Raw genomic sequence first — 11,492 nt, 5'->3', positions numbered from 1 at the left:
TATAACAGGATGAGTGACTCTCTGCATTTAAATGCTCTCCTTATTCCTTTTTTTTGTTTTGTACTTACGGAAATGTGCTTGACTAAATACTACCATAAATCGTTCTTTTCAAGTCAGTTTTTCCGGAAATAACTACGGCCCATAGCTTTCAAGTGACCCTGTCACTGAGAAACAAAACATCTGTGCTCGCTTTTCCATGGAAACGGACGGAAGGCAATGCTATGGTGACTTTCAGACAACGTCCAGCGTCCTGCCAAGTGAAGCCGGACCATTGTGACGCTGTGAAGTTCTTAAAAAAATATATAAAAATCATACAAGTTGACTTTACCATTCATTCTCCCTCTAACATGTTTCACTCTTTTTCCCACAATCAGTGATATAAACATTTCATATGCACCAACAGGATTCTGGGTAAGGTGAATTAATAACCGCGGTGTGACATTTACGTGACGTTGCAGAAGGATGAGAATGACAATGGAGAAAGCGCCTTTAAATTCCCAGCGACTCCTCGCCGCTGTCCCCTAAATCTGCAGGCCTTTCTGGCATTTTTGTGCATTTCCGTACCAGACCATGAAAGTCCTAATGAAAAACACTCATTCTGTTTGTTTGTGTTTACGATGTTCGTTTAAAAAGGACGAAGCGGGAGGAGAGAAGCCCGTCAGCATCGCCGCTTGGGCGGAAAATGTTTGTTTACACAAAACATTATATTTATGTGAGCCTGTATACAGTGAAGTTTGACTTATTGAGGACATGAAGTCCTCCCAGGAAAAGTCAGATAAGGCATTCTTGGGGGGGGGGGGGGGGGGCTACACATGCTTTGAGATCTCACAAGCAAACACCTTTCTTTTTCAACAAAACTGCAACATTCAAATGACGCATCGGAACTGCTAACCACCATCATGGATGTCAAGCTCACTGCCACCAGCCTTAGAGACTTTCACGATCAGGACACGTGACCCTTTGGCTGATGGCAGAGAGGGCCAACAGCTAGAAATGTGTGCCAAATTCCATAATGCCCACCAACGCCCTGGAGGAAAAGGGGGCTGCTCCATACACTAACACAAGAGTCAGACCTTCTCCTGACTCCATGCACCAGGTCATGTGACCTTCCCTTGACTCCATGCACCAGGTCATGTGACCTTCCCTTGACTCCATGCACCAGGTCATGTGACCTTCCCTTGACTCCATGACCAATACTTACGGTGTGTCCAAAATCACACTTTTACACAATAGGTACTGAATTTTGTCAGAACCCCACTATTGTCCTTTAATGTAGACCTAAAAATGCCTGAAATGAACAAGATGTCACCATTTCATGTTGACATTTGCTTTCTACAGTCAGAATACTTTGTGTGCATATAATTTGCTTTGACGCCTCTCTTTGCATCCTGCTCTCTGTATCCTCTTTTTTGCAAAGCAAAATACAGTCACCCTATGCAGTACCTACTGTATGTACACGTGAGAACAGTAGACAAGCACTGAGATATACTGCATTTGTCATCTTGCATATTACCCGACCTGGATGTTTTAAAATGACGCAGCTTGACCCCCACAAAAGTTAAAAACTATCAATGAAAAAAAAAATACATATTCGACTCATGTAATGTAACTAGGCATTGTTTTGCAATTTGTGCAGAGACGACACTTCTTCTACCGCATGACAAAAAGTGATGTTCTTCACAGTGGCTTTGTAGGATGGCATAGCATCCATAAGGGGCGCACTTCTGGACTTGACAGAATGCAGTATGACATCCGGGTACAGTTCACTTACTGTCTCATCCATACTGAGGATTCGGACATAGTGCACACATCACATACTATATTTCACCTACTACACAGTAAATAAGTATGCAGACGCATGTTAAGAGTCATGTGACCCTCCCCTGATTTCATGCGCTAGCAGTATGAGTCATGTGACCCTCCTGGGCACCTGCATAAACACTTGGACATTGCTAATGACATTATCAGTGTTACCATGCAATGCAACATATAGCACCGGCAAGCCACAAATCCTAGCCCAGCGGTACAGTTTTAACAAACAGCACAGAGAGGTTTGCACTGGGCGTACCGAGACATCTCGATTCTGCTCAAGTCAATCAACGGAGGCGCTAAGAAAAGATGAGATGTGTTTGAGCACATCCTGAGAGCACGGCGCTCCACCAGGGAACATGGGGGCATTCTTTTGTCCGACGCCGAGCAAATAAAACCGGCGCTTCATGTCGCGGGGCGGATCTGTCAGTAAGGGGATATCTGGGGAAAGAAAAACAAACCCCGTCATCCCATCTCACCGGAGCACGTGAGGTCCGATCGGGACGAAGACGACGAAGGGAATGTTCTGGAAAGCGCACACGTGACAGGCGAGTAGGCAGAGACGTGGGGTGGAGCAGACACATACCCAGGCAGTTGTGTCCATCGTGGGCCAGCATGAAGCCATCGTAGCACGTGCACCGGTAGTTGCCCGGGATGTTGATGCACTCGTGGACGCAGCCTCCTGTGTAATCATTGTCGCACTCGTCCATGTCTGAAAGGGAAACAGAGGGGACAAGCTGAACGGCGGCAGTTACTGAGATGCGGGTCAGGCGCCCAGGCTGGGGAAAGAGGGTGCGGCTGGTTAACCTTGGCTAAGGGGCTGCAGACAGGGGGGCGGCCATCTTTAAGGAAGAAACGCATAGGATTCAAGGATTCAAAACCTTTATTGTCATTTACACAAGAAAATTAAATACAGATTCTCCTTGCTTTATGACGGTTCAACGCATCATCCCAGCCATGTCTCCAGTCTCCGTAGCGATTGCAAGCGTAAACGTCTCATATAGTGTTTAACAATGTATTATACAGTGTTTTTTTTTCTGCATTTAGCCAAATATGTATCCATTTAGTGACAGTAGTAACTTGCTTATTTATATATCATATCATATTCACAAGATATTTTCAGCTTACCAGGAATGCGTAGGAACTTAACACCATCGTAACTTGAGGACCACCTGCACTTGTCTGCAAACCTCCCTCACGACAAACAAGTAGCTAGAATAACAGATTCATGAACAAGAACATACAAGGTACAATAACTTAAGTAGTACCGCATGGTACTGAGGTCTAAAGTGCCACTGGTTAATAAATGAATAATGAGCCTGACTTCCTCTTCTTGTCTTTGGATCTTTGGTACGCATAATCCTGAGAGGCAGGAAGGGAGAAACAACGATGGTCGGCCCTCGTCTGAGATGCCCCACTGATCTCCCCGTCCACATTTTCACCGAGGTGCTACTCCGACCAGTGCTCCCACCAGTAGCTTTTTGCTAGCGGGACACTCGCTGGCCCAGATCACGCACTGGGACTTCGCCACAGCCCTCGAAAACCTTCACCAGGGTGTCAGAGAGGCTGATCCCGCCCCCCCCGCCACCACAAACACACATCTCTAACAATCGGACCCTGGACAAAAATCACACCATCATCCTCCAGACGCTACATCCTCGGTATCCACTGGCCCACGCTGACTGGTCACCCTCCCTCGAACCCAAGGCCGGGCTTCTGACGCACCGCCTGACGTGTCACCGCCCAGGAATCCCATCGGCGGCCAGCATTAGACAGTGTTTATCCAGCCAGGATCCCTCGCTCTGCCGGCGATCCGGCCTGAGATTCTCACAGGGGCCCGTGGCAAGCTGTTGCCACGCGGAGACGCTAAAACAAACAGTCCCTGTGTGAACTACGCGGCATCCAGGCTGCCAGGGAGGCCCCGCCCCCTCCCCCTCCCCCCAGATTAGCAGCAACAGGTATCTGCCTAATGTTTGCGCTGCTCCTCCCTGTACAAATTCCCAGAAGTCCCCTCTGTCTGGAATGTTGGCACACCGTACGCCATTTTCCAAGGGGAAGCGGGTGCCAAGCAAAGACAATATTCGCTCCTGAGTTAGAAATTAACAACAGACCTTTGGCAAATAGGTAGGCATGACTACGCCATTACCATCGATGGGATCCTGCACTCAGCCAGGCAGGGAAGTATCCTAACTCCGCCAGACCCCAGTGAGCAAATCTTAAAATAGCACTGATTCATAAGGGAAGCTCATTTTTATGCAATATTCACGCTAAAATCTCCCATACGAGTTCCAATGTTGCAACACAGTCCAGACAGCTAAACAAGTCCGATGCAATTTCAGTAAATGTATCTACACGATGCAATCACGCACGAGTAAACGCAGCCTTGCAGCTCGACTGGTTGCGGCTTCCCTTCTCTCCATGTTTAGCTCCAAAAAGTTCAGGCCTGAGACTCCTGTAGCTCAAAAAGCGCAAGATCATGGGTTCGAATCCCAGGAAACACATGTAAATTGTAACCCATCCCTCCACTGCAAATCACTGTGGATAAAAGCGTCAAGTAAATAAGTAACTGCCCATGATAAAATTGCAGCTATTAAGGAGACGCACAAATTGAAGAAGCCACAAACTCTCCCCAGCCGTAGTGATGTAGGCAGAGGGTGACGTGTCAAGCTTCATAATTGCTGATGACACAGAGTTTCAAATGAGCTTATGAGGCGGGTGATACCTCAGCACCACACTAGGTTCAATGGACCAGTGGGAGTTTTTGTTTCCAGTGGCTGGAGGGCCAATCCTGCCAACAAAACTCCCCTATAATTTGGGGGAGCCACTTGCAGGGCTGCATGGAGATTAACGTCATACCCAGGATGAAGCAAGTGCAGGTTAAAAGCCTTGTTCAAGGGCACAGCAGAGTAGGATCACTCCTGGCATTCACGAGATTCGAACCAGTGACCTTCCAATTACTGGCACAGATCCCAAGCCACAGAGTCACACCTCCACCATATCTAAAAAGCACTTTGAAAATCCTGTGGTCAAAGCAGTGCTATGTAAACATTGATTGATTGATTGATTGATTGATTGAGGTCCCCTACTGGACCCAAACTGTTTGAGGGGTGGGAGGGTGAATTTGGTGTGACTCTCAAATGGTGTGAGACAGCAAGCTTTTTTCTCCATTTATTTTTTTTACTATGCGTCTTCTGGGGGTGATTCTGGGCCACGGCGATTCATCAGCCAGCAGGGCATAGTCAGGATCCCAGGACAGCACCTAGCGAACCAGGAAAGTGCTAAATCCACACCCACTGCGATGGCATGTGACAGGTGCCACTATATGCATTTCCAGGACACCAACTTGTAGCCTTATAGCGAGAATACAATATTTTTCACCCCATTAAGCTGCATTATACAACACACCCTTAAAAAAAAAAATATGAAATCCATCATTTAACTACAACACTGGGTATTTTACTGAAAAGGTTCCTGTCCAAATCCAGACTGTTAACCACTTTGCCCCCTGCTGGCAGCAAACAACATTACGTATGAGCTACTCTACCACATGAAAAAGCCCCCATGCCCCTGGGGACGGCCAGACACACACACGGAATCCCCTGCATGCCTGCACATTAGTGCCTGACGTGCATTTTGTGGTTGCGAGCTCATTCGGTAGCCTTGCATCTGAAAGCTCTCAAAAATCCACTAATATAACCCTGTGCTATCATTTCCTCTTTTTTTTTACAGCCATAAAATGTGAGTCCCTGTTTGCCTGTTCTCTGGCACACTGGATGCCAGTGCTAAAACACCCTGTCGCAAAGCCACTTTAAAATCTATTTATTGATGCAATAATATTTTTGTATTCTGTATAACGTAGCCATTTTTCCAGTCCCGTGATCACCGTGGTCTGTTCCCCCCAGCCCCCTCCCCGCCTACCCCATCTTGTGGAAAATAACAACCATGTGTGTTTACTCAGGACAGACAACAAACCTAAAGCAGAAATAATCCAAACATTATTGCTAAACCTGTAAAGTGTCAGGCACAATTACACCAGAAAACGCTTGAGGGCTGAGGGCTGGATCACAACCATCTCTGGGCCGTGAAGAAAATTCCCGTTCGCCCACAAAGCAAACCCCCAGCAGCAGAGAGGGACCCATCCCTCCGCGTCAGCCCCAGAATCAAAAACGGCCTCAACGTGGAAGAGAAATGCAACAGCTCTTATGCTCATTGGGGGGGGGGGGGGAGGGGTACATAGCGCCCCCTCCAGGCTCATCGGGACGAGTGGAAACCCAACCAAAGTGCTGTAAAGTCTCCCTCTCCTTCTACGCCAGTCTGTCTTGGTTTTTTTGAGCTCGCTATATAAAGCTCTGAGTCTTCGGAAGCCGAGACTGACCTGTTCCCAAAGGTGTGTTGGGGGGGTGTCAATGATTTCAGATGTGGGAGGGGGGATATCCAGAGGCTTCAGCCAGTGAGGAGAGCTCCCAGGCTGTGACGGAGGCAGAGACAGCAGGCAGACAATGACCTAATAATTGTCTGCCACCTCTCCCTCTCCCCCCGCCCCCCTCCCCCCCCAAGAAGCAGGTCAGGTAATAGTTACTGCGGCTGGGTGACGCACGTGGTGACTGTCATTATCGCCGCGGCCCCAGAATCCAGGGTGGCACGGCTGCGGTTGCAGTGGTTTGCAGTGGCAGCGGGCGTTGGCTCGTCGCAGCTTGGGATGCGGCAGAAACGCAGCCGCTGAGGTGGGCGGGGCCTCGCCGGTCTCACTCTCCCAGACGGGTCTCTGGGAGACGCCAGATCAAATCATAGAGCGATAAGATGCACGCTGGCTGCTGTGGGCGCGCTCATGTTGCAAATCTCTCGTCCGCAATCAAACTTTTTTTTTTTCTCTCCCCTGTATTGATCCAGAGGAAATCCGATTTCCGTGTCCGTAAATAGTTCCAGCGCCTTATGAGGAAAATAATGTCAGCATATTAAAAAAAATGCTAAAGCAGCAGAAAATTGCCTCTGTCATGAGAGGGAGATGATGCATAGTGAACGATACGCGACGGCGTTCCCGTCGAATGCCCTTCTGATTTTCATGAATTGCAGAACTGTCCCTGCGTGTGAAGGACACCAGCCCACTGTAACGAAGACCTCCGCCCGGGGAGGGTGGGGTGCCCGATTTTCTGGTCTCTGGTTCAAGTCGTGAAAGAAAACTCAACGGCCGTCACCAGTCAGACTGGTGCAGGAATTTATCAGGGAGCATTTCTGAGAGATTTTACTGTCTGCGTTTTAAGAGATGGCTTTAAAAAAACCATTAGAGTACATAGTTGCCCTTATCAGTCCTCTTAAGGACCAGGCACTGTCAGTAAGAGGACCCCCCCCGCCCTAAAGAAGGTGGGGCAGCTTGGACAGCAGCCACTTCAGGCAGGTAAACAAACAAACACACAATGAGGATCAGCTGCAAAGTTTCAAAGTTTGTGGGTGAGCCCTCGTTTAACAGGGAGCGACTATCGCCCGGCTGAGCCCTCGTTTAACAGGGAGCGACTATCGCCAGGCTGAGCCCTCAGGCGCGTGCAGAGAAATAAGAGACATGACTGCCACCCTTGTGGTCATGACTTCCAGACCACAAATAAAAAAAAAATAAACACAGAATCAGACTGGAGAGCAAAGCACAGGAAATAAAGCGTGGAGGAGTTATGGTGCCGTCCATTTCTGAAGTCAGAATCTCCGAGTTCCCAGTCAGAAATTTTGGTTTCAGTTTTATGTTTCAGTTTCAGTTTTATTTGTCATATGCAAGTTAGCACAGGGTCAACATTACAATGAAATGTGATTGGCGAGAATAAACAAGTCTCTCAGCAGTTTCAATTGGAATGCCCTCTGATGTCAGGCTTCCGACTTGGAAAGTTAGAGGACCCTCTTCAACCCCGACCTCAGAATTCAAGATGGCTGCATCCACCAACAAAAGTCAAAGCTGTAGTTTCATGCTGCTTATTAGCACTTATGTCTAATTTCTGTCTTCTTGAATCGGTCATACAAACAGTACTGTCCAACCTCTATCCGTGGACATGTTGCTCCGATGCTTACAGGCACAAAATACTGCATAATGTGTTATCAACCGGTGCTGCTAACAATGGATAAGAATGAACCTGGCTTGAACTGGCAGTGCACTGGAACGCGATTAACTCAGGTGTGACATCATTCCCAGCTCCGACTTCTGGCCTCAGTTTCTATCCTCACCACCATTAATAAGCAGAAGATGCCAAATCAGCAGAACAGCTAAATAATGCCTTTCAATTGCTATTATAATCGGTGTAAGTGTAAAAGCAGTGAAACCTCATAGTGAAGATTCAAGACGTCATGTTGTCCAGGTGCAACAAATGCAGTGGAATGCACCCACATTCAGCCTCTCCCCGTGCAAAGAGATGGCATACAGGCGATGATGCAGTGAGAACTAGTCACACTTAGACATAACGGCTCATTTAAAGCACAGCTTGAAACGTGAGAGGCCTGTCCATTTCGGACGTGTGTATTAGCCCAGTGCTGGCAATCTTAAGGGGGAACTCAGGCGAGGTGTGAATCCATAGTGCCACGGCACCTCAGCCTCACACCTTCCTAAATCCACTTCCTTTCGGGTAATTAGGGTAGCCGGCGGGGGGCAGCAGGGGGGAGGGGACGACGGCGCAGCCCTTTCTCGCGAAATGGCTAGGTGATCGGGCGTGTGTGCGTCGTCACCTCACGCTCACCAGGTCCCAATCAAACGGCTTTGGGAGAAAGGTGCCTGGGGGGGGGGGGGGGGATCTCTTACCCTCACAGTGCTTGCCATCGCCCTTGTAGCCTGGCTTGCAGATGCACTTGAAGGACTTGGGCGTGTTCTGGCAGAGGGCGTCGATGTGACAGTCGTCGGTGCCCTCGGAGCATTCGTCCACATCTGGGGGGGGGGGGGGGAATGAACCGGAGAGATGATGCAAAAATGATGCAACGATAACAGAACATTCCTTGTGTGTGATTATGGAGATTCCACAGGCAATGTTAAAGTAAAACAAAAAAAAAAACATCCAAATTTTTACATGAAAATTTTGCTTAATAATCTGGGGGCAGCGTGGTGGTTCAGTGGGTATCGCTGTGGACCAGGTTTCCTCCCACAACCCAGACATGCAGACAGGCCAGCTAATGACTCTCCCTGGTCTACAGTGTGTGTCCCCTGACAGACTGGCTCCCTGTGCATGGTGACTCTCTCTCTGCGTCAAACCCCATGCAGCGCGGCTCCCTGGGGCCGTACATAGGTCAAAAATGGATAGATAATTTGCAATAGATGTGTCCTGTAATAGCAAAATGACATTTCTTCAATAAATCAATAAAAATGGGAAGATATTTTGTGCCACTTAAATATGAAAACCCCACCCTCTACTTGATTTTTCCATAAAGAGAACATTACTTGAATTCTGTAAAGAAGTTTTTAGTAATTCCCTTATAATTTATATCGAACGAACAACAATCCTTTGGTTTCAATTATTTTTTATTGATAAAAAATAATTACTCGCAGAAACTCACCAATTCAAACGCATTTCCTCTCTTCAATTCAGAATAAAAAAAAAAGAATCGATATCAACCACGATTAATCTGACTGTTTTTTTTCCCGATTTTTTGAGAATTTGAAAAAAAAAAAGAGAGAGAAAAAATCAGTAAAACATTAAATCCGGCAGCACACGACTGAACCGCCCCCGGTCTTTTTTCAGTATGACACCAGTAGTTTCTGCATATCAGGTCTTAAATGATCCGGCCATTGTTAGGGGAGGCAAGTCACATCTGGGTCTAATCCGATGGCATCGAGAACTTAATAGCATCTCATTCGCGGTTTTAATTGGTAAGAAAGCAAAGGATTTTGTCTCCCCAAGGAGCAAAGCTCCCATTTTTCTTCAACTAGCCGCCCGACGGTTTGTGTTGGAGCGCAACTTCAGCCGCTGCTCAGCTCGCAATCTCGTCCTTCATCGATATAAAAATGGGCAGCAGGCAGCAAAGCCTGTGTGTTTCTGCGGGAGAAAGTCACTGTGCGCGGCGCACTGACCCATCATCTGCCTGGGCTGAACAGTGGCTGGCCGGTTGCCCAGTGCAACAATACGCAAAATAAGAGTAAAATTAAATTACATTTATACTATGATATTCCCACAAAAAAGAAATTCAAAAAACACTCTCCATATTTGATTGACCAACTTATCCCAAGATAAACGTACATACATTAAGCCTACGGGGGCTTCCAGTATTCATGGGTTTATATTCTTCTCTGTGAGGCATTTCGCTTAATGCCAAATTACCTTTAATATTTTCAATTTTACTTTTCCCTATAGCAGCAGTATTCAGCATACTTTAATACAAGAGGATGCAACAAATGAACTGACAAGAGAAATAATTCCTCACATAAAAAGAATATTAAAAATACGCAGCAGACAAATTCGAAAAAAAAAATCGTACAAAATAAGTTTTAGTCGAATACTTCCTGGTATAACCATACATTTAGCAAATCAGAATCTCAGAAAAATTCTATTTGTAATAAGGAAAATAACTGACAAAATGCTACTTTATGTATATGACGCCTATCTGAATAATTCCTTCTCGCCCCGGAAAGGGTATTGAGAGAAACAAAGGCGAGACGCGGGCGGTCGATACCCGCACCGACACCTTCTCAGACCCTGACGGACCGTTAATTTGCCACCGCGGCTTCATCCGCAGGGACCTTCTGGGCGTGTTTACCGAGGCGGCCGAAGATGAGCTTTATCGCATAACAGGCGCCACTCATTGAAGCAGAAGAGAAAAAGTGCCGTGTCATATTTTGAGTCATTAACTAGCACCAATCTTACAGATTTAGCGGGCTGACAGCTGGGTGAACTCAGAAAACGAAGCACACACATCCAGCGCTAACTCCTTCTTCTCCCTCATGAATGTGCGCCCAGTGAACCCTTCATCAAGCTTTATTTGCTACTAACTTAAGTTAAAATAAAGAGACTCAAAATAATAAACTTGTTGAAAGTTGGAATATTTGCTCAATGACCATACTCCACTTCTGTACGGCTAAGATAAATGTATGCATTGTTAAACTGAATTTCTACATTGCTAAAAATAAACATTAATATTTTCTTTCCCTTTAATTAAAAAAGTAAAATGCAGAAATGCAAAACGATAAAACAAAATTTAACCTTACTTCACTGTAAATGTATCTACTTATCTGTTAAGCAGTATAGTCCTTGCCATGACTGATAATGAGATTAGTTTTTTTCTTAATTTTCCCCTTCGCTGGTCTCAGAAAGTCTTGAATGATTCTAAAAGTTAATTCTGCCTCACAAATCAATTAAATTTCAATTAATTATGCCTACAATGCGCAGACGTGTCAGGAATTAGATAATACGTTATCTTAGTGAAATGCTATCACGCTTATTTTAAAAACATATATAAAACACGTCAATTAAATGCTGATGAAAATAAAATACAGCCATGTCAGAAATGTTTTTAAATTATATGCCAGACGGAGGTTGGGGAGGGCTGAGAGGAGAAGGAGCGTACCTGCAAGTCCAGCGTTTCCCGTCACAGCACAAGTATTTATGAGGACGAAAAACAAACAGAAGTCCCAGAAAAAACAAGCAGTCCCCATGTTAAAAGCGGTGATTGAATGCAGTTTTCGGTTGTGTTTCTTTGATAAGAGAAGCGCTTTGGTACTGGCAGTG

General features: G+C 46.3%; 1 protein-coding gene across 1 annotated transcript; it reads right to left on the bottom strand.

Moving 5' to 3' along the window:
* Positions 1-1,520: 1,520 nt before the first annotated feature.
* scube1 (signal peptide, CUB domain, EGF-like 1) lies at positions 1,521-11,492 on the bottom strand. The gene is made up of 4 exons (XM_072710377.1): positions 11,332-11,492; positions 8,582-8,704; positions 2,396-2,521; positions 1,521-2,250 (listed from the first exon to the last, which is right to left on the bottom strand). The coding sequence occupies exons 1-4, from the start codon at positions 11,417-11,419 to the stop codon at positions 2,093-2,095; spliced, it is 495 nt and encodes a 164-aa protein (XP_072566478.1). The 5' UTR covers positions 11,420-11,492; the 3' UTR covers positions 1,521-2,092.

Source organism: Paramormyrops kingsleyae, chromosome 3 (genome assembly GCF_048594095.1).
Source record: "Paramormyrops kingsleyae isolate MSU_618 chromosome 3, PKINGS_0.4, whole genome shotgun sequence".
Taxonomy (NCBI): Eukaryota; Metazoa; Chordata; class Actinopteri; order Osteoglossiformes; family Mormyridae; genus Paramormyrops; species Paramormyrops kingsleyae.
This window is presented reverse-complemented; position numbering and strand designations above follow the sequence as displayed.